Here is a 23,200-nt window from a genome sequence, read left to right as displayed (position 1 = left end):
AAGAGAACATCGTTCTCCCTAGGGAATCAATCTTCTTCCCTTCTCTGCCTAAACGGGTCCAAACCTCAATCTATTACTGGCAGCAGTCACCACCAGTGTAGTAGGTACAAAGTGTGAATGCAAATATGCAAAACCCACTGCTGATATAATTTCTCTATTTTCTTGGAAATAGGTTGGCAAGAGGCAGGAGAGGACCAAGCAGCCTTAGCAGGCTGCAGCAAACTGTCAAGGATTGGTAACGACATCCTATTCTTGGAGGTAGCCCCAAAAATGTAAACACCAGGTAGGATGTCTCCTGCACCGGCACTAAAGTTAAATGCAAAGTTTACACCGTGTGATCCACTAAATCATGAAATTTCAGCATGTCCTCAGAAGGGGAAGAGGCAAAAGCCATTCCTGCATGCTCACATGGTGACAAATCAGGATTATAGTCTGTGCCAGCATGCTCCAATTTAAAAAGAGGAGCAATCTCCTCATCATCTTCTTTAGACAGAGAATCAGGAACCACTGTTTGAGGTGCAGATGGATATAGTGGAATCGGATGCAAGGATTTCTCCCCCACCAAATCCTTTACAGATGAAACATCACCTCTCCATCCATAAGGAGGACAACTGAAAAGTTCCTGTGGTGGCTGCCAACCTGGCAACTGGATATGGGAACATACCTGCAAGAGGACCACCAAAAAGAGGGACAAATCAGGAGGAAACAGGTTTCTATTATTCCTCTATTCTCCTCTAGATACAGATCCGGCCTTGGATCCACTATGGAATGCACCAGAGACAACAGATCCAGACAGAGGACAGAAACAAATGGAGAGAAAGTTCTTTGCAGAGAGAAAGCTGTTAGGAGGACAACGTTTAGACAGATCAGGAGATAGACTGATAAACTCCTCTATTACTCTCCTTTTCTCAGGTGAAGAAGATGCAGATCTCGGAACGGTCAAAACCTGTCTCTTTTTCGAGACCCTCTGTTTCTCACTCAGATCTAAGGAATGCTCGGAAGCTAAACAGTGCGCATCAGCTACCAAAGTAAAAGTCTACTTTGGAACCGAAGATGAACCCGGAACTGGAGTAGGAGACTTGGACAACACAGGATCCAATGAAATACTCAAATCCACCTTCTTGGATCCAGAAGCTGAGCCCAGAACTCGCCTCGATTTTGGTATTCTGTCACATGGGACCTTGGATCTGAGGACTGCCTGGATCCAGAAGGTTAAGCCTCCAGGGCCTCCTTATGGAGAAGCACCTGCAACCAATTCTGCCTCTCCCTGTGAGCTCTGGGCATAAAAGTGCAGCAGATGGAACACCCAGAAAGTGAGTTATGCTCTCCCAAGCACCTGAGGCACCTAATGTGATCATCTGACATCAAGAAGACAGCAGAGTACAAAGCACACCTCTTGAAGTATCCCAGCTTCTTTTTCTTCTTTGGTTCTGCCATAACCTGGAACTGAGCTACTAACTACCAATCTATACTTAACACAAACTACAATACTAAACAACTAACAATTCACAATGGAGACATACATCTCCCACCATCCCTGGATCCGAATGGACTGGAGTGGTTCACTTGCATCTAGGCAAGCGGTTGGAAGGAACTAAGGTGGTAAAGGACCTTGTGACCCCTTATATAGCCTCACCATCAGAATGTTTGGAGACACTGAGGGGGTGGGTAGGAGGGGGCATGTGAGCATGCTAATGGACACTGCTTAGAGAAGGTTCTACCATTAGGCACGACTAGGTGGCACAAAACCCATAAGCGGGAATATGCAGAGCCCTTGAAGTAGTAGTTAAGATTGTAAAGTCAAACACTCAAAGTTAGGAAATGCCATAATTAAGATTACCTATGCAACCTTAATGTGGACTCCTTTTGTATATGCAAATCATATCATAATACAGTCTTTAAATAAATGATCCACATACTATTTTTCCACAGGATCCTACTCATCCACTCTGTGAGAATGGTGCATGAGTAGTCTGGTTAGTATGTAGGAGCGATGGAGCATGCTCAGTGCAGATGGACTCTTCAAAGAATTTAGCTGCCAAACTAACAGGTTTCTACTGAGCATGTGCAAACAAGATCATTTCAAAGGCTCAGAAAGTAGCCAAATTAGGGTGAATTTTTACAGAGAAGGCAAAAGGCACATCCCTGGCACCAGGTCAATGCCAGTAGCCAAATTTCAAGTCTCTTTTCTATAGCATGGAGATGCTAGAGCTACTGAGCTTCTCAATGACACTGTTAAGAATTGTTTTTAATATGGGAAAAACAACATATTTTTCTCTAACCTCATTCTCAGAAACAGCTGAACCATTTTAGCTGAAACTTTAAAAAATAAATAAATAAATAAATAAAAAATCAGCCTGAGGCAGGTACCCAGCATGGAATATTTCAGCCCAAATGGTTAAAGTTTGGCAAAGTTATAAGCAACTAAAAACAGGGTCTTATAATGGAAAGTGTCAGGCAATCTTAACTAAAGGCATTGCTACCTTCACCACCTATAATCTCCATTATTTAGTACAGTATAACTAATTATTATGAGTAATTATCATTACTTATGTAGTATAACCATTTCCTGCTTATGACAGGTTAATTTTTTACATGATCTTTTCAAGCTCTGAGTTTTTCACAAGTAGGGCCTCTTAAATCATGCCAATATTTGTGTAAAGCTTTCAAGTTTCTGTTGTTTGACCAATATATCTCTACGCACATAATGAAATTTCACACACACATATGTTTATAAAAATTAAAGGCACATGCTAACAAAGATGATCATACTGTGATTATTTCAAAAATTATCACTAGTTGAATAAAAATGAGTGAATTATTTGAAGATTAAAAATAGAAGATATTTCTTCCACTTTTTCCTTAGATGGCTGAGCCTTACCTATAAGATTTTGAAAAATTATTAAGAATATTTACTCAATTAAAATATTTACTATTTCAAAAGAACTGCACGTTCATGCTGTTCTCTATAAGCCAAAAGAAAATATAACTTTCCAATAACTGCACCAAAATTTGATACAATGAATAACTGTCACTCCCCTACATCTACCAAATTACCAATCATTTGATATGACAGAAAAGTCATTTAACACCATCTCTAGGCAAGTGTCTCCTACCGCTCATCAAAATTTATTTTCAAATGAATGCCTTGTCTTAGACAGTATTTATACAGCTGCAGGAACTTATCACCCCATAACAAACTCTATTCCTTTGCCACTATGCGTCTTCAATACAGCTGAAGAGGCTGTATCCAGAAAGCAGCTGTACCACACAAAAATAAGAATCTTTTCATGATTCTTTCATTCCCCCTGCTAATACATTAAAGTAAAACTGTTTCATTCATTCCATCTCGACTGATATTAAAGACAGCATCAAGCAACCTGTGACAGAGTGGTAGGAAACTGTGGCTGATCCAGCACTCTGGTCATTGGTACTCCAATTAGATGCTCTCTAGAGTACTTTGAAAAGCCGGTGCCTGTGCTAACAGTGATATTTTAGATAGTGAGTGAGTGAAAGACAAGCCAGGTTCACTAAGTCTGCGGAGCAGCCAGAGAACATGTGGAAGATCCTGAAGAAAATTTCAATCAAGCAAAAAATAAATTCACTGAGCAATTCCATGGTCAGCAAATTCCTGATAATCCCCATAGCATTTAAAAAACAAACTTGCAGACAGATAAAATTATAAGCATAAAGAACCAAAAAATCAGGATACACAACTGGGACACATCTTGATCCTAAGTCAGAAAAGTATTTAAGTACATGCTTAACTTTAAACATATGCTTGATGAATATTTCAAGTATCTAGAATACCTTGTTCATACAAATGTTCCCTTTGTTAATCACACAAACACAATTCATACTAATACCTTTAGTGTTACACCTATAACATTTATTGCATCCTTCACTTGAGGATGGTTTGTGCACTGTACTAGTTCTTCACATATCCAAACTCCAAGGCAGCAAACAGCTATGCACCTTTTAAAAAGAAAGGGAAACAATTATTTAGTTATAAGCTTAAAAAGAATATCCTCCCTTCCTTAACATTTCTCACTTTCTGAAAAATATATTTTGGAAGATTTCATAATGATTTCTCAATGACACAGTACAGATCTTTTTTACTGACAGATTTTATGGCTAATTACAGAAAGCAACAGAATCAAATAGAGAGTTTGACACTGACTGAATGTCAGTCAACCTGGGATAAATTTTAAAACCGCATTCAGGCTGTCTGTACCCTGAGGGTGTGATTTTTTAAAAGTACTCAGAAGTGGCCTAACGCTGCTCCCCACTGAAGTAAACAGGACTAACTTTAAAGGAAGCAGAATTAGGGAATGCTGAGCACTTCTAAAAACCAACCCCAAGTTTCCCTTTCAGCCAGAAAGGAGAAAGAGGAGAAAGGGCCCATCAAGCCACATCTCTCTTTCCTACCTCTTGGCACAACCAATGATTTTGGGAGCAGGGAAGAAAGAAAGAAGGCTCCTTAAACATTTAGGAATGATTTTTGACAAGCAATTGAGGTGCTCGCGAAACCTCTAATGACTATGGGCGGGTAGGAAAATTCCCTTCCTGCCAAAAAGCCCTTAGATTTTCTATTATTTTATAAATGACAGATGGTGTAATAAAGGTGCAGTACACACAGCAGTGTTGATAACAGACTGGTCTCTGTTTCCTGTCCCCAGCCACATAACACGGGTCAGTTTTGTTACAAAAGGCTACACTCCTGTCACAAGGCAGGACTCCAATGGCTACTGCATCTTCCCATTAAAAAATAATCAACTGTAAATAAAACAATATCAGCCAAAAACGTCAACCAAAAATTAATGCAAGAGTAAAAGAAAAGAAAACAAACCCAAATCCAAACAAACTAACAGATATTTAGGATGGAGATCAGGCTAGACAACCATAAGCCCCTCCAACAGATGGGAGAACTATTCTGTTTCTTAGCAATCATTTGTTAACGACTGTCTCTGAACCTTGGTGGCTTTCAGACCATGTGGTCACTTCTTCTCTGTTAATTTAACTGTAGCTGTCTATTCAGTACTCAAAACCATTCTTCTGCAATAGCCCATACAACCATGAGGTGTCTCCACTTCCTGGAGCCTGTGCATGCTGCTCCTGGTATTTTTCACCATCAGAGACTGAGTGGGCATACTTTACTTCCATCAGCTCACAAGCATGATCAGTAGCATTCTAAATGTCCTCGAGAGACAGAGAGACAATGGGCTTGGTTTTGTTTGAATGTCTTCTGTTCCTCCTGTAAGAATGGACTTCACGGATCACTAAGATATAACACCTTGGTGAGGGAGGTACTGCTCTTACTTCAGCAAGTTGACAGCCACTTTATGTTTGAAACCTTACAGTCACTCTCATTTACAATCGAGATAACTGTTTGGCATTATTGTTGTAGCCTTCCTCTAGTTCTAGCCTCCTGAAATATAGCTCTTCTGTAACTTCCCCAGGATTAACTGTCTTTGGTTCAAGAAGCTTGTTAGATGCTTTTAGACTTTTATCCACAACTTTCTAAACTGGCGACCTTCCTAAAGTATTATGAGTTGTGTTGTGCAATTTTAACATTGCTAAGTTTTGAACCTTTGAGTTGGCTGCTATTTTTCCCAACTTTCCTGCCAACCCATCCGACTATGCAAGAGTAATCTTTGGAAGCCCTTAGGAATATATAAACCATTGTCTACAAAACTGATCCATGAACTTCCTGGCTGGGGAAAGCCATCAAAGAATAAAATGTTCTTACTAATAACGAAAATATTCCTCCAGTAAAGAATCCTCCAATAAAACTCTAGTAATACATTAACCAAATAAACATTTCCTAGATGAGACACATAAACTTCTCTTTCATAGTATTATATAGTGAACATAGATCTATTTATATCATGTCATAGGACTCACCCATTTCAAAAAAATCAACTCCTAAAAGGATATCTTCATTAATGGAAAACATCTTTTTATTCATCTTAGTGACTAAGCCGCCCCTTCAGATAAGCAACCCTGCCAATTTACCTGAAAAAAGCGTTAGTCTGCTCGTTCTTGAAAAACCCAACATTGAGTGAGAAAGACCTTTCCATCTCTCACCCCATCTTCAACCTTGCTTTCTTAGGAAAAATCATCAAGGATGTAATGTGTTCATGCTTGCAAGATTAGGCCTTACTTGTGATTACAAAAATTATTTGTAAAAGAACTGTATATTGCATTAAAATATATTAGGTCAGATCCTGCTGCCACTGAAGTCAAGGATAAAGCTCTCGTTGAAGTCAGTGGCAAAGAAAAGCACCGATAGGAATTTTTTTTTAAACTTCTTTCTTTGTCTGGTATCAGTCTTGATTGTTTAAATGTAAAGTTTAGCATTTCTTTTAATTTAGAATCCTTAAAAGAACCTTCTCCCAAAATAGATGGCAAGCTCTTGTTTATAGCTATGATCTACTCCGTGTATTTTCTGACTTTTAATTAAATGTTGCACGTAACTAATAGCATGTTAAAAATATGCAGATTTTGAATACTTAGAGATAGATCTGATGGATTCAAATGCCTCTTTCAAAGCTGTATGCAATATTGCTGTAGCCATGTTGGTCCCAGGATATTAGAGAGACAAAGTGGGTGAGGTAACATCTTTTGTTGGACCAACTTCTGTTGGTGAGAGAGACAAGCTTTTAAGCTTACACAGAGCTCTTCTTCAGGACTGGGAAAGGTATTCAGTATCATAGCTAAATACAAGGTGGCACAGACTGTTTACCATAAGCACATATTTCAATGGACCATTCAAGGTGAAGTGGCCCATGAATACCCCTCCAGTCATAGGGGGGAAAGAAAGCAGCTAATAACACCCACACACCCCCGCCAACTGCCTTCCGCGCCCCCTTCCTTTACCCCCTATGACTGGAGGGATGTTAACAGACCACTTTACCCTGAACAGTCGCCCACCTTGTCTCTCTAATAACCTAGGACTGACACAGTTACAACTACACTTTTATCATGGGTAGTCAATAGGTGGACCGCGGGCCAAATCCAGACTGTCAGACACTTTCAAACAGACCGCAAAATCTTATTATTTACTTATTATTATTGTTACTATTTTTGTATTATTTTCTCTGGAGTCTGGACCTTGAATATATCTTGACCAAGTTGAACCTTGACAAAAAATAAATTGATTACCCCTGCCTTTTATCCTTCAAAGTTGTCAGAACACATGTAAATACATTTGACATCCAGTAAGCCACACTGAAAATGTCTTAAGAGTGGACACCATACGGTTTACCTGCTTTTTACATTATTCAGGATGATGTGCTTTGTCTATCAGATTAACCTTTTTAATAAGAAAATGCATAAGACAGATTTTATTAAAACTAATAGTTGAAAAGGGAAAATAAAGGTTAAAAAGAAACTTTTTGGTTTTATTTTAAATATAAGGTTTCTTTTTTTAGTAAGGATTTGAAAACATGAGTTGTAGTGATAGACTCAATTTATTTAGCTTAACAACTGGAAGGTTAAGGGGTGACTTGATTACAGTCTATATGTATCTATATGCAGAACAAATATTTAATAATGGACTTTTAAATCTAGTACAGAACAAAATCTAATCCAACAACTGAAAGTTGAAGCTAGACACATTCAGAGTGGAAATAAGGTGTAAATTTTTATCAGTGAGAATACTAAATCATTGGAACAATTTACCAAGTGTCGTAGGGGATTCTCCATCAGTGACAATTTTAAAATCAAGATTGGATGTTTTTCTGATATGCTTTAGGAATTATTTTGGGGAAGTTCTATGGCCTGTGTTATACAGGAGGTCAGACCAGATGATCAAAATGGTCCCTTCTGGCCTTGGTATCTACGAATAAGTACAAAATCAAAAAGACGAGGCTTCAAGGTATGTATGCGGGCTAACAGTCCAAATTCTGATCTTCCTTACACTGCAACTGAGAGCAAAATTTGGCCCCGCTGTCTGTGCTACAAAACAAAAGTTCAAAAAGGGAACCATGGATATAGTTATTTGTTTACAGGTAGATGAAATAATAGTAATAAAAAGCACCCACAAGAATATAATATTCTTTTACAAGAAATTTCAATCCAATCCATTTTAAAAACTTTACAACACACTCAGTTTCAAATATCCCCCAAAACACTGTCATCCAACCTATTATTTTTGATACTGTTCAAGTTGAATGGCCTCCAAAAAGTACAGCCCTTTCACACCAACTTATTTCTGTTTCAATTTGCCATCTTAAGACTCCACAGTATTTTCTCTTTCGTTCACGATTTTACCTTGCAGCTTCACTGGGCTCATCTGTGGCATTCTTCAATAGAATATTTATGAGGTAACACTAAAACAATAAAATTCATTAGAATAAACACTTTTTTCCACAAACAGATTACTTCTCTATTAATTCAAGTGTGTTAGATATCTAATTCGGACTGGGTCACAATTGAAATAAGTTTGGTAGTCTCAGTACACTCTTTCTAAGGGATATTTGTTTCATATCATATTTTGACAAAAGTGAGAGCCATCATACTGGTTACAGCCAACATTTATAAAATTGGGTGGATGACTAAAGTACCTACATTCAAACATCGGCATCCAAACTGAAGTCGGTTGATTTTCAGAATTGCGGAGCACCCATTGGTCTCATTGGGAGTGCTCAGCATATCTGAAAAGTCAAAGTAACTTTTAATAGCCTAACTAGGGATTTAGGGGATAGATTCACAAAGAAATGTAGGTGTGGTGATGCTGAGTGTCTCCACGCCTAACCTTTAGGTGCCTAGAAAATTGCTGGGATTCACAAAGCCTGAGTTCAGGCCTAGGCTCTCTATACAATGAATAGGGAGACAGGTGACTCAAAATGGGGTTCACAAAAGCCAGCATGCTAGGCAGCTCCCCGCATAAGCTACTCAATGGGAGATGCCAAGATGAGGGATGAGTCCTAAGCCCCTCTCCCTGAGGGAGTTTGGTGCATAAACCCAGTCTTGAGGGAGGCACCTCCCCATCTTCTTGGGATTATCAGGTGCAAAGGCTCTCTTGGCATTAGGCACCTAAGCTGTTTCTGCAATAAGATGGGGATGAGGGGAGGTTCAGAGGAAGAGCTTCCTCCTAACTTTTAGCCCAGTGGTTAGGGTACTCCAGGTTCAAGCCCCGCTCCACCTGAAGAGTAGATGAATTTGAACAGGGATCTGCCAACTCTCAGGCAAGAGCTCTGGGATATTCTTATGTGGTACTCCCTCAGTCTCTCCTGTTGAAGCTTCTCCACTGTGGATAAATAATTTTAAGAAGTCACTGGAGCGGGGGACTAGATCCTCGGTCTCCCACCTCCCAGGTGTGGTCGCTAACCCCCAGGCTACAGAGTCATTCTCATGTTTGACCTCCCTCTTCCTCTGGCCAAATGATTCTTTCACTATTTATCCACAGTGGAACATCTTCAGGAGGAAAGACTGAGGTAGCCCCACATTAGAATATCCCATAGCCCAGGGGACTCACCTGAGAGGTTACAGGTACCCGTTTAAAACCCTTCTCTCCCTCAGGTGTAGGGGATTTGAACCAGGGGTTTCCCACAACACAGGTGAGTACTCTAAACACTGGGCTCAATGTTATGAGGAGGGTCCTCCCTCCCCCGGCCACTTTGTATGAGTCTGTCCATAGGAACCCATTCTGGTAAGTGCGCTCAGATCTCCCCTACCACACTGGGCCTTGCAAGTTAGTTAGGCGGAGAAATGCCTGTCTTCTCACTGTTGGTACATTGCTCTGGGACTAGGCATCCAGATGCCTGGCATGGGGCTGCAGTGTGTGTGAGCAGAGGCAGAAACATAGGCGCACAGGGAACTTTTGCTGAAAAAATTTAGGCGCAGAGTGAGTTTAGGTGCCTCTACAGTGTTTGGAGGCAGCTGAGCGGAGGGGGGCGGGGTGGAGTTGTAAAACCCAGTTTTGTCAGACTTTGTGAACTGGCAGTTAGGCACCTAAGCCGTTTTGTGAATCCAGCCCCAGGGTGTCTCAATTCTAGGCAGACAGGTCTGAAAATTTTAGCCTACGTTATTTAGTTCAGAAAAGCACTCAACCCTAATTTGGTTCATTTTAATATTTCTCACAACCCCAATAATCCCATAACCTCAAGCCCAATTCATATCTGGTTGAGAATGCAAGAATATCATACCAGGTGTCAAGGAGGGGGTATGTGGGAGGGTGGTCTTTCTCCTGTTCCACCACCTGAAGTTCCCTACTTGGCATTTGAAGATTCTACTACATCCTTACCCAAATTCCCCAGTAATATACTGGGGTATCTCATGGCTTTTGTGCAATCTTTACCACTCGGGCTGACTTCAGTGTAAATTAACATTTTATCACTTGTTTAAAACAAGATGATTATTATTAAGCCCCTATACTGCAAAACATTACACCCATGTTTACAGATTCTCCTATGGAGTCCCATTGAAATTAATGCTCTAGGAAAACACATCAGAGCAAAACTGAGTTCTCTCTCCAGTAAATGTACATTGTTTCATATTTTAATATAATATGAAAAATAAATGTGTGTCTCTGTGCATAGCCCAGTCTGTCAATGATGTACATATATCTATGGAACAGATTCACTACATCATAATAAAAATAAATAGCTTTTTTATAATTTGAGATTAAAATGATTTGACTGACAGAAATGAACAGCACCTGATTTTAGCTAGTTCTCTCTCCTTTAAATTAAAAAATTAACTTCACAAGTCGAAACACTTACACTATATTTTTAGTTCAGTGCTAAAAATGGTCTGTAAAATTAAGAAAGTATCACGTATCAATTAAATGTATGATCATTTCTTTAATGCATGATACAAAATAATCAAATTATTTAACCAAATGTAAAACTTCACTAGATTAAATAAGGATTTACTAATATAATTTTACTTTACTTTGACATCTGCAGCTCCTGTGATGATTTCATCAGCTTCAGGGATGGATTGTAATAGAGGGATTTCTTGGTAGATATTTGGAAAGCAAACAAGAGAACCAAGAATGGTATGAGCTTCTGAGCGAGGGGCCTAAAGGAAAAAATACAAACATAATATATGTTATTTTTCCAATAAGCTATAAAAAGGACATTTTAAAGAATGGTGATACTGTGTAACATTATCAAAGAGACTCAAAGTTCTTTGTACTTGATCACATTTCTCTTCTGCTCTTTTTTTGCTGAATTTGTACAATACATTAAAATATACCCTCAATAGTAATCAGGCATTACCTTTGCATACTCAGCATAAAGTTTTGGTTTTATTATGATACATACTGCTCCTCCCATTGTTTCCTCCTATTTCCATTTTCAAATGGTCTTTAGGGTCAGTAGTTTGGCAAGAAGAGACAAGCAACTGCTTCTGTAGGATCTAGCTCTCTGACTGACCACACTGACCACTCTTGGAAATTAGGCCATTACATCCCACCTCGGGGTTAAATTTTCATTTATCCTCATCTGTTGTTCGTGCACAATGCTTTATTGCCAACTCTTTTGGATAATTCTGTAGCGTCACAGTTCTGTGGTTATCCGTGCTACTTGGAATTGATTCAAATATACATGTAATACAGTAGAACCTCAGAGTTACGAATAGCAGAGTTACAAACTGACCAGTCAACAACCACACACCTCATTTGGAACCGGAAGTACACAATGAGGCAGCAGCAGAGACCAAAAAAACCCCAAGCAAATACATTACAGTACTGTGTTAAACGTAAACTACTAAAAAAATAAAGAGAAAGCAGCATTTTTATTCTGTATAGTAAAGTTTCAAAGCTGTACGAAGTCAATGTTCAGTTGTACACTTTTGAAAGAACAACCAGAATGTTTTGTTCAGAGTTACGAACATTTCAGATTTATGAACAACCTCTATTCCTGAGGTGTTCGTAACTCTGAGGTTCTACTATAATAGGAAACTACAAGATGTGCGCTGTGCTTGGTGGACCGATGATAGAGGCATTTAAATCTTTGCTAGCTTTAATTATTTCTCTCAACCAAGTGATGTGGAAGTGCTCAAAATGCTAGATACTTTCATGCAGTATCATATCAATAGCAATTTGTGCATACATTATTATGCTGCATTCATTACAAATAAAATACTGCATTTAGTTTTACTCCATTAACTCCAAAACATGAGCCTCACCTTTTAAAAATGGATATTAACATACTGATCTACAATGAAATCTTTTCTAAGATTTGGGGAGCCTAATTTTCATACATAAATGCCTAAATAGGCTGTTCAAATCCCGTATTTGGAAGCTTAAACACACAGACATATAAATGTCTGTTTTATGTGCCTATGTGCCGATTTGAGCATCTAAATCTAGACAGGGCCGGCTCTGGCTTTTTGGCCGCCCCAAGCAAAAAAAAAAAAAAAATCGGGGCGGCCAGAACGGCAAAGCGAAAGAAAAAAAACAACAACTTGCGGCGTGGCCGGAGCACGGGTGCAGGGGGACTGGCTTGGGGGGAGGGGAGGGGGAGGGAGCGGGCGGGAGAGAGAGAGAAGGGGGCGGCCAGGGCTACAGCAGGGGCGTTGCCACGCAGCCCCTCCCGCTGCGCTGCCTCTTGCCGCAAGGGCTCTGCTCCAGTCGGTGGGGAGGGAAGGAAGAGGACTGCCCTGCAGGGCGCTCTGGTTCTCCGCGCCGCCGCCCCCTACAGGGCGGCCGGAGCGGAACCAAAAAAAAAAAAACGGCCATGCCGCCCTAGGATTGGGCAGAATGCCGCCTCGAAGAATCTGCCGCCCCAAGCACCAGCTTGCTCAGCTGGTGCCTGGAGCCAGCCCTGATTGTAGAATTTGGATCCAATGTTTTAAAATTAGACTCACATGCACTGGATGCTAAAAAGTGACTATACAATTAAAAATTAGAAGCCTATTGATATACTTGGAATGCCCAAGTAAACAGAGAAAGAGACAAATATCACATTTCTCTTTAAATATTTGTCTTTGAAATTTTGTGTTAAATATTCTCTCTTTATACCTCTCTAGGATAAGGGAAAAAATAATTATTTACTAAATGTTTCTCTTAACCTAGTTATCTGATACATTTAGGCTAAATGATTTAGCATATATGTTGGTAGTTACTGATGTTTATAATCTGAGCTCAACCTATAAATTGATACATATTTACAATCTCTAAATCTAGCTACCTGACTCTAGGTTTTTAGGCAGTTCTCATCAACATGGTATCTCAGTGCCGTAACTTTAACCTAATTAAGAAGTCTGTGCCTTGGACCTCTTATTTTGTTTACTATAACCTCTCTCTTCTCCGGCAACTCCCCACTTACTACCTCGCTCTCTGCATTCCTCCCTCTTCAGGTGCTTAATTTATGTTACTCTCATGCACCTATGACCACATCAAATTCTCCTTGAAGCACTCCACTACTATAAAAAAAGTACTTTACTTGGAAAGGGTCTGTGCTACCTTGCTCCAAGTTTCTTTCTACACCCCATCTCTACTCCCTAGTGTCCTCCAAATCCTCCCCTAATTTTTCCACTTTGCTTTGCACTCTTTCATGCTTGGAATGACTTGCCTAACAAATACATCCTCTCCCTTCCTCCTCCAAGTGCTTCCTTAAAATCAGTTTCTTCTAGAAATCCTTCCTATCTTGTTTCTGCTCTCCAGTCTCTTCACATCCATCCTCACTTGTTCTGTTCTGTTCAATTTATTTGCAATTTTTGCTATGTCAGTGTTTCTGGCCAGGGAACTTGTCTAATGGATTTTGTACAGTAGTGTAGATATTTATGGCACACTATAAAACAATTTTAATAATGTACAAGACAGTACTGCTTCTATTTCTTATGGGGTTTTTTATGCAAAATAATTTAATGTAAATATTCTTTAGATAAACTTTCTTTGCATTTGAACTGCAGTGTTACAGAACCAAATTTAATCAAACTTGGTACAGGTTAAAAAAAAAATCCTCTTAGGTTAGGGTCAAGCATGGAAAAAGTCAGCCTACATTTTAGGTATTAATTTTGCTCTCTAATCTAATATTTCAATCTATGGCCTGAGCGAGGAAGTTCATATGCGTTGGTATACTCCTGCACCCATGTGGAGCTTCCTCGATACTGATGGCTCCAACCTCATGTATGAGCTTTCAGCACCAGGAGCTATGTGCTTTTATATTATGCCCATCGTTGCAGTATCCAAGTGTCACAGTTATGGCTGCAAAAACCAATCACCCAAACTAACCAACCTCCCCACATACGCACACAAAAGATGTGCATGGGTCTTGAATGGAAATTCAACATTTACAGTAACATTGATAGCATGACACTAGAAGGAGAGCATAGAGCATACGCTAGAGTAGACCATATAAATAGACCAGGAATACAACAAAATGTAAAGCTCTATTCTAATTAAACTGCCCAAGAACACTAAGGACAAATGGATATTTGTGCATTAAGTATATTAATTAATTCTGTAATCTTTCAAATAAAAATATTGCATAGCAAGTATAAAATGGTTTGTGCCATATAGGTGTTTTGTCAGAGGAAGGATTTTTTTTTACATATTTACATGGTGTTCTGCAGTACTTACTAGCTCCGCAAGCTTTTGATCAATAATCGGATTGGTTAATTTTTGTGATAACTCTGTACAAAATTAACAAAAAGTGAACTAAAACTGATGGCTGTAAATCCAGGGATAACCCCCAAAAACTCAGGTTATGGATAGCTGGGGTAAAATGTTTCACCATTTGAATTCCGCTGAAAAAAAGAGCAGGTGATCTTTCTTCTTCTTTAACTCATACTATGCCTAGCTATTGCAGCTAACATACCTCTACACAACAATCTAAAGTTACTGTGCAGAAGAACATCAATAATTATACTAGTTACAAACACAGAGAAAGAATACCTTTGTTCTGATGTCCCATTCTTATGCACTAGTTCTTCTGCTTTTGCAGGCTTGTCAGACCTTTAAACTTATTTTAGCCTGCCAGTAATAGTTTTGTATTTTATTAATTTTTTAAATTAGATTTGATGGTATCTGGTTCACATTGCTATTAACCCTTATAAAATGTAGGAAAATCTGCATTTGTTATGAGAAAGCTTTGTGTTTTCAATATTCATTTCTTGTAGAAAGCTAATGAGATTCTGAAACCCAAGTCTTGCTTTTAGTGTGTAAATGTGCTGCAATATTAGTGAGGATATGATTTCTCACACTTTGGCCTTTTGATGAAACACCTTTGCAATACTAGTATGTCACCTTATCCTACAATTTCACACATCAGCTGCCATGGTATCTGCCCCGAGAGCCCAGTTTCACATTGCACTAATGAGTCAACACCTGTTAGAGTAGAGAAATCTGAACCTTGTTAGCGACTGTGCACTCTCCTGGGAACTTGGATGTTGAGCATTGTCATACTCACCTCCAACATGTCTGTACTAAGGACTCTGGCTGCAGCTGTGATGAAGTCTCCTATCAGCATTGTAAAACCAGGTAAACCCAAGAAGAAAAAGCAAGATGGGCAGTGTTTTACGACGGTATTTAAAATATCCTGAAAAGAAGGAGACTTCTCTCAATTTTTATAGAAAAAATATTTGAGAATATTTATCATTGTATTTTATAATGATGTTACTGGTAACAGAAATTAAGTGCTAATATTTGATATATAAAACACAAATATACATATAATGGAGCACCCCAATACATTGATCTGGTTTACTATTCTGTCCTCGAGGCGCACACCTCCTAGAATGGTTTCCAATTTCTGTAACATTTCAATTCTTACTCCCTTTGAGAAAAATTCATAGGTTTCTTTATTTAGAAACACATTGAAAAGGAAACATCTATTTATAAGATGATGCGTTTTATGTTTATTAGATATACTAAAACATTCAACTGATTCGTAAGTTTATGATAAACAGATATACCATCAGAAATGGACCACAAAATCATTTTATTCAGGCTTCCATAGCTATATAACGTTAATGAAATTACACTAATGTCCTTGTTTCTGAGTAGTTCAAGACAATAACCTATAGCCATTATTAAAACTTTAGTATGACTGCTTCATAGGAACGCACAAATGTCAACACAAAAAGTACCTGGGCATAGAAAAGAAAAAGAGAGTAACCGAGAAATCTTTGTTTAACTTTTACCAGAAATCACACCTACCAGTTATCATAATAAACTAGATGGGGTAAACATCATTTTTTAATGAATTACCATATATACTCTATCTTAAGCCGGTTCGTTTATAAGCCGACCCTCCCAAGATGGATAAGTAAAAATGTAAAAATGTTATGACCCGTTCATAAGCCGACCCTATAATTCAGGGGAAAGCAAACTTTGGCTCTCGGGCCATGAGGATAAGCCGCTGGCGGGCTGAGATGGTTTGTTTACCTCGAGCGTCCGCAGGGGACCCCCACACTCTCCCCATCCCATCCCACCTTATCTGGGGAGGATGTCTCTGGCCTGGCTGGAGCTGCTCCGGCAGGCTGGGCAGCGCGGCCGCAGCCTGCTCCGGCAGGCCAGACCAGGCAGCGTGGTCGCAGCATGTTCCAGCGGGCTGGGTGGCACGGCCGCAGCATGCTCTGGTGCCCGGGCGGCGCGGACACAGCCTGCTCTGGGGGGCGGAGCCAAGCGGCATGGCTGCAGCCTGCCAGCCCCGAAGCTGGAGCTGCTTCGGAGGCTGGGGGGAGAGCAGCGTGGCCAGAAGCGGGGAGACTCTGGTCCCGCCTCTTCCCTTCTGGCTGTGCTGCTTCTCCTTGCTCCCACTGTTGGGGGAGGGGCTGTGTCCCACCTCTCCCTCTATATACCAGTTCATAAGCCGACCCCCTTCTCTGGTGCTTCCCTTTTTTACTAAAAAAATTCGGCTTATGAATGAGTATATACGGGTATTTCATATGCTAAAGGGAAGTCTGCATTAAGTTTAAGGGGTAGAACACCATCAAAAGCATTGCTGGCACACATATATGTATTGTGTGTGCACACACTTTCTTGGAGTGAGAATTTTTTCATTCCTTTTCCTTCTGCTCAATTTTTTCACTGGCTGTCCTTATCAAGAAATGATCCCAACAATGTTTGAGTTGAAGTTCCAAACCTACAAAACTTGAGTGGGTTCAAAATTAGACACAATGTTTGCATAAACCCTGACTGCAATTATTACTTTTTCAGAAGAATGAGGTAGTTGATTTACATAGAAGTTCAAAACCATTCTCATTCCTACTAAAAGATTAAAGAAAACTTACTCAAGAAAATTATTAGGCTCCCTCCTTTCCCCACAACTGTTTTAATGCACTAAAGAAGGCCTGAACTTATTTTAGAACACAAAATATTTTTCCTGCTTGATTTTTAAATCAGAAATAAAAATTTGTCTATCTTAGAATAGTCCATCAGTAGCTTAAAAACTAGCAAGAATTTTACATCACAGGTATCAAGGAAGTGAAACTTGATTAATAGTTTGAATAATATTATTTATCCTGTTTAAAACTGTTTTTTTTTTAAAGGTCACTTATTTAAACAAAAACACCTGAGAAAAACTCGCTTTGTTAAGGATTCAACATTTCCATCCTTTCGATTAAGATCCGAGAAAGTTATCAATCTACATTAATTCTGAAACCTCCAGTTATTCTCAAGAACAATGAAGACCAGATTTGACATTTCTGAGATTTGGAAATTAAAAAGCATACACATAATAAATAAGCAAAAAGAGCATAAACTCAGTCTTTTTTCCATTTGCAGATCATCCTTTTAAGTTACATCAGTAATTTGCAAAACATTATAGAAGTCTCAGCAAAAACTATTTATTGTTTCTCCTTTAAAATATTTACATTAGCATACTGTGAAATGATAAACCAGCTTGTCCGTTATAAAATTAAGAGATAATTTTTAATTTTGGCATTGCAGAAGATAGTGTTTTCACCTCTCTGAATGACCACAATGCCACTCAAGTTAATGTTTAAACTAGTTTTAATCACTTCCTTTGATACATTTTAAAGTCAATATCAGTCAATGCAAACATTCTAAAAGACTGAGCAGATGGATGCTGCAGCTCATAAAGTGGGTGGTAAACTCATGCTCTGAGGGCAGAACAAAAGATCCACCCTTTTTTTCATAATTAAGGGGCTGATTAATGCATTGGGCTCCTCACAACACACCTGTAATTACTAACAGAGGTAGGTATTGCACTGTGCTCTGTCTCTGAATATCAGGCATCAAGCTATACAGCAGCAGATGGGCGTACACTTCTGCTGACATATGCTACAATAAAAAAATGCACGCAAACCTGGCTTAAAAGGTGGCAGAACGTAGCAGATTTGATGAACACCACAAACAACTGCATTAACTTTGTCCTGCTTTCATTAATTCCATCTGTTCAAGTTAGATATTAAACCAAATCTTCAATTTTTGTTTTGAAATCTTTAAAAATTGGCTGTGGAAACTACTGGGGGCAGGGCTCTGTATGGTATGGACAAAAGGTCTGTGAGCCTCCTGAGGAGGCTTCAAAGATTCAATAAACACCCAGTCTTTTCGGTATTTATCCAAGCTGAACCTGAACCTTTAGGAGGATCACCCTTTACTAATGTCTACTGCTAGCATGGTGTTGATTAGGTTAAGAATACACTGTACACAGGATTATGAAGCTTTAACTTTGGTCCTTTTTACATCACCCTTTGTAAATAAGCAGTGGAAGAAACTAATATAAATGAAAGACAAAGCTGTAGGTCTGAGAATACAGTTGCAATATAAAACAAAATGATGCAACTTTAGCACCAGATATGTTTTTACATTGCATTTTTCTAAACAATGCAAGAATTTAGTTACAGATGCCATAATGTTTGCTGCTGAAGAAACATAGTAAAGTATCTTTTACAAATTAAAAAAAAAGGATTTTTCCCCCTGAAGTAAGAAGTCAGAAAACGTCTATAAAATTGTTTTGAAAAGACTATTACAGTGGAGTAACCCTGAGCTTCTCTTTTTCACTATTCACACTCAGGATTTGCAATTTTACAACACATGTCATGCTACTGGGCGATATGGCAGGCTCACAGCTATTGGCACCAAAGTTATCTATGTACAATTGAGTAAAAGTCAGTTTACACTCAGTCTTTGATTTTATGTCAGTTTCCACAGTCAAATTCTGATCTCAGTGATACCAGTGTAAATCCAGGGTGGTTCTATTGACTTGGTTAACATTAATCCTGTTTTATACCCATATAAATAAAATCAGAATCTGCAAAAAATAGGAAAAAGGCTTCTGCTTTACATAAAATTAATATTAATAGTATAACCTTAAAAATGCAAAGTTTAATGACAAAGTTTGTCAAATTTTATGTCTTATTTCCTGATTAACACACTTTTGTGCATTATACACATCTAGTGACAAAAGCTAGATTTTATGAAGTAATACAGTAGGTTTGCAGCTTATCAAAAGATTCAGGTTTATGAGAAAGCAACCAAGTGAGAACATCTGTCCTTTATCAGTGATCTTGCAAAAATCAGGTAATTCAAACAGAGGCAAGTTGTTTCCTTCCCTTCCAAGCACGGTTCTATAAATGTAAACTGTATTCAGCAGCTTACAGCCTAGTAAATGAATCACTTTAATTGAATGCTATGTACACAGTAACTGGAAAAACACAAGCAATAAGAAAAACATATGGTGATGGCAATAGAAATTGGTTTACTCATTGTGTACAGTGTTGTTTCTTTACTTCTTTCATAATTGACCTTTAGAAGGATAAATGTGTAAAATAATTTTGGTTTATTATGGCTCCAAACCTTTCAACAATTACACAAAATGAAAATCTAAAATGAAGTATTCATTCTGGAAGCATTTCCATTGTTTACATAATTGCACAGCTATAATTTAGTGTTCACGTTGTTATGGAAAAGTGAAAAAAAAGAACCATTATGGACTATTTCAATTCCAAATGCTTCACCGTAGTGTCAAAAATGGGGGGAAAATCCCGTTTATGACAGTCTAAAATGGATTAACCCTATAATTGATAACATAACGTATTTCAATACAGAGTATTCTAGTAGTGAACAAAATAACATCATATGGTCATCACCATCCTCTCAGTATGTGAAAAAAATGTTTACGCAAGTTCACTGAAAGGTCAATTATAAAAATATTCTTCACTTAGTTTTTGCTCAGGCTATTGCAGATTATAGGTGTAACAAAATAGCTTGCCATCTGTCTTTATCAGGTTTCCCAACTGTCCCTCATCAGGAACAAGCTGGGTTTTCCACTGAAAGTTCACCTTGTTCTTCAATGAGATATCACCAGGGACTGGAATTTACAAAAAGGAAAATATCCATCACAAAATTGCTCTGTTTGTTTTCAATTTTTTTAAAAGGAAAAAATACTTAAATATGCTGGTTTTGGAGTTTCCCAGAGAAGATTTTCTGTCCTTTTCCTTTTTCAGTGTTTCAATAGAGCTACTATATGGTCTGAATAGACAAAGGATAAACAAGATGAAATTCTTGATAAAGGCACCCTCACTATTCTAGCTACAATGATATTTTTAGTTTCTAAAACATTAATCTACTTTCAACAAAAATGTATAAAGAATTTTAACTCACATGAAGCAAGAGGATTATTTTGATAGAAGAGCCATTAAAGTCTGTCACTTAAAAGTACTCTCAAAACAGTAATAGGTACTAAAATGTATATTCATCTAGCAGAAGGGAATGATGTTAAAATTATATATGGTCAATACTTTGAAGCTGGTGACCCAGAGAAGTCAGCATGAGGAAAAAGAGTGCTTAATAAGGGAAAAGAATGGAACTAGACACGGAACCAGGGATGACTGGAGATGAAAAGGGATAAGAACATAAGACTATAACAGCCATACTTGGGCTACGTCTTCACTACAGGGGGGGGTCGATTTAAGATACGCAAATTCAGCTACGCGAATAGCGTAGCTGAATTCGACGTATCGCAGCCGACTTACCCCGCTGTGAGGACGGCGGCAAAATCGACCTCCGCGGCTTCCCGTCGACGGCTCTTACTCCCACCTTCGCTGGTGGAGTAAGAGCGTCGATTCGGGGATCGATTGTCGCGTCCTGACGGGACGCGATAAATCGATCCCCGAGAGGTCGATTTCTACCCACCGATTCAGGCGGGTAGTGTAGACCTGCCCTGGGTCAGGCCAAAGATCTACCTAGCCCAGTATCCTGTCTTCCGACAGTGGCCAATGCCAGGTGCCCCAGAGGGAATGAACAGAACAGGTAATCATCAAATGATTAATTCCCTGTGGCCCATTCCCAGCTTCTGGATGGATCTTGGTGCCAGCCTGAAGGGTCAGGGGCATAAAGCAGAAGAGAGACTTCAGAGTTTGAAAGAGGAGTGAAGAGATGTAAGAAAGAAGAGGGGCAGAGGGAGAGAAGAAATCAAGTTGGATGTTACTTATTCTGGAATTAACAAATTCCTGGGCAAAAAAGGGGGTGGGAGGGAAGGGCAGGAATGTGGGTTTAAACAGCTGGGAAGCAAAGGTACAGAAGAGACCAGTGAGGTCTTCAGCATAAGAATTGATTAGCAAGGACAGGTAAAGTTATTTACCAAGGACAAGGGCAGAGATGAGAGGCAAGCAAGGGAATTTAAATGGTAGCATATGAGCATAGCCAGCAGACTCACTCCAGAGTTCCTTGTTTCTGTAACAGACAATTTGCGACTGGAGGGGAGGGGCTATGGAATGGGGAAGGGATCCTACTAGGCTGATGTTATGGGAGCTCTCATTCCCTGGCCTCTGAAGAAGGGTTGGAAGTTCCACCAGGCATTGGTAGAGCAGCTTCATGGAATGGCTTTAAATGTAGCTTTGTGACTCTCTTTAATACTATACACATAATACCCATGTGTCCATACAGTAGTTAAGATTTTATTGAAAAAAGGTGCACTGCTAAATGCTTATCTAGAAAATAGCATTTGGGGAGAGAAGGGGAGGGGAGAAATTCATTATAACTCTTGGAAGGAAACCAAAATTAATAAAATAATAGTAGAATATGAAAGTCTTATGAAGTTCTATTAGCTGTATAAAAACATCAATCTGTAAAGATGAATCTAACACGCACAATGGCTTACGGTTTCTAAAATGCCTCAGAACTAAGGGTCCTCATCTGCAACACTTCATCAGCCACATAAATACCTACAAAGAGTACTTTTTCCATGGAGAACAAAAGCAAAGCTGCTTGCTTATTGTGTCTTTAGAAAACAATGCTCTACCCAGCTAATACATGTTCCAGTAAACAGCACTAATAGCTTGGCAGTCTAAAAGTTCTACACTACTCCTCATTGTAATTATAAATAAGAACTTAATAGAAAAAGATATAAAAGCCCACAAGTACTTTTTTTTACTTCAAATCAATGGTGATACAAAATAGATAATTTAAATGGCTTCTATAACAGCCTTCACATAAAATGCTTCATATTATAAATTAGTAAGCTGCCTAACTAAAGCAAACTGACATCTCTCCAAAAACATTGTTTCTACAGAAGCTTGCTACACAACTACTGTGTTATTTCCTTGCCACAAGTACCAAGAGTATATTCAAAATATGTTTAAAATCCCTCCTCTCACATCTAAATATGCAGACTATATTTATAGACATACGTGGCATAAGTAATTTGTATCAATAATGTACATTCACTTTTTCTAAGCCTGGTCTGGGTCACACTTATTAAAATGAAAAGAAGATATGAAGTGAAAATCTAACCCTTAACTTTTCAGTCTTCAGCTGTGCAGCACTTTGCTGGCTTACACTTTCTATATGAAGGAACAAATCCAATCTCTCTGTATTGAAATTTAATCACCAAGTACATCTGTTAACTCAGCGGGGTTTCTTCTTTAGGTTTTAGTTTTATTCTTAACTTCATGGAAGTAAAACATGGTTCAACTGCAATGCCTTCCCATTATTCTAAAACTGCAGTTATCACTGAGCATTTCTAAAATCCTATTCTTTAAGAATATTCTCTAATATATTTTCTATCTTAAAATCCCAGCTCCAAAATGGACTGCTCAATTACACTGAGACTGCAGCCATGAAATCTAATTGTTACACTTCCACATTTTTTATGGAATTCAACCCAAAAGTTTGGAATGTTATCTAACCCATTTGCCCACATCTCAAACATTCTCCTTTGCCCAATGGCCATGTATTGTATGGCATATGTTATAAAGACATTATACTAAGTATATTCACCAATGTCTATAGCTGTGGCAGGAGGCGGAGAATCTCTGAGGGAAATTGACACCAATC

The 23,200-nt window shown here is 38.7% G+C and overlaps 1 protein-coding gene across 2 annotated transcripts in view; it reads right to left on the bottom strand.

Moving 5' to 3' along the window:
• Positions 1-23,200, bottom strand: part of RALGAPA2 (Ral GTPase activating protein catalytic alpha subunit 2) — a 282,251-nt gene that overhangs the window by 138,695 nt on the left and 120,356 nt on the right. For both annotated transcript variants that reach the window (XM_029911911.1, XM_029911910.1), the window contains 4 exons: positions 15,366-15,494; positions 10,900-11,028; positions 8,275-8,333; positions 3,867-3,975 (listed from right to left, as the gene is read on the bottom strand). In XM_029911911.1, the coding sequence (XP_029767771.1) occupies positions 3,867-3,975; positions 8,275-8,333; positions 10,900-11,028; positions 15,366-15,494 (426 nt within the window). The remainder of the gene's footprint in view (positions 1-3,866; positions 3,976-8,274; positions 8,334-10,899; positions 11,029-15,365; positions 15,495-23,200) is intronic.

The sequence above is a fragment of the Terrapene carolina genome, unplaced genomic scaffold (genome assembly GCF_002925995.2).
Source record: "Terrapene carolina triunguis isolate 2854851 unplaced genomic scaffold, T_m_triunguis-2.0 Scaffold132, whole genome shotgun sequence".
Lineage (NCBI taxonomy): Eukaryota > Metazoa > Chordata > Testudines > Emydidae > Terrapene > Terrapene triunguis.
The sequence above is the reverse complement of the archived record's forward strand: the minus strand, read 5'-3'. Positions and strand labels throughout refer to the sequence as shown.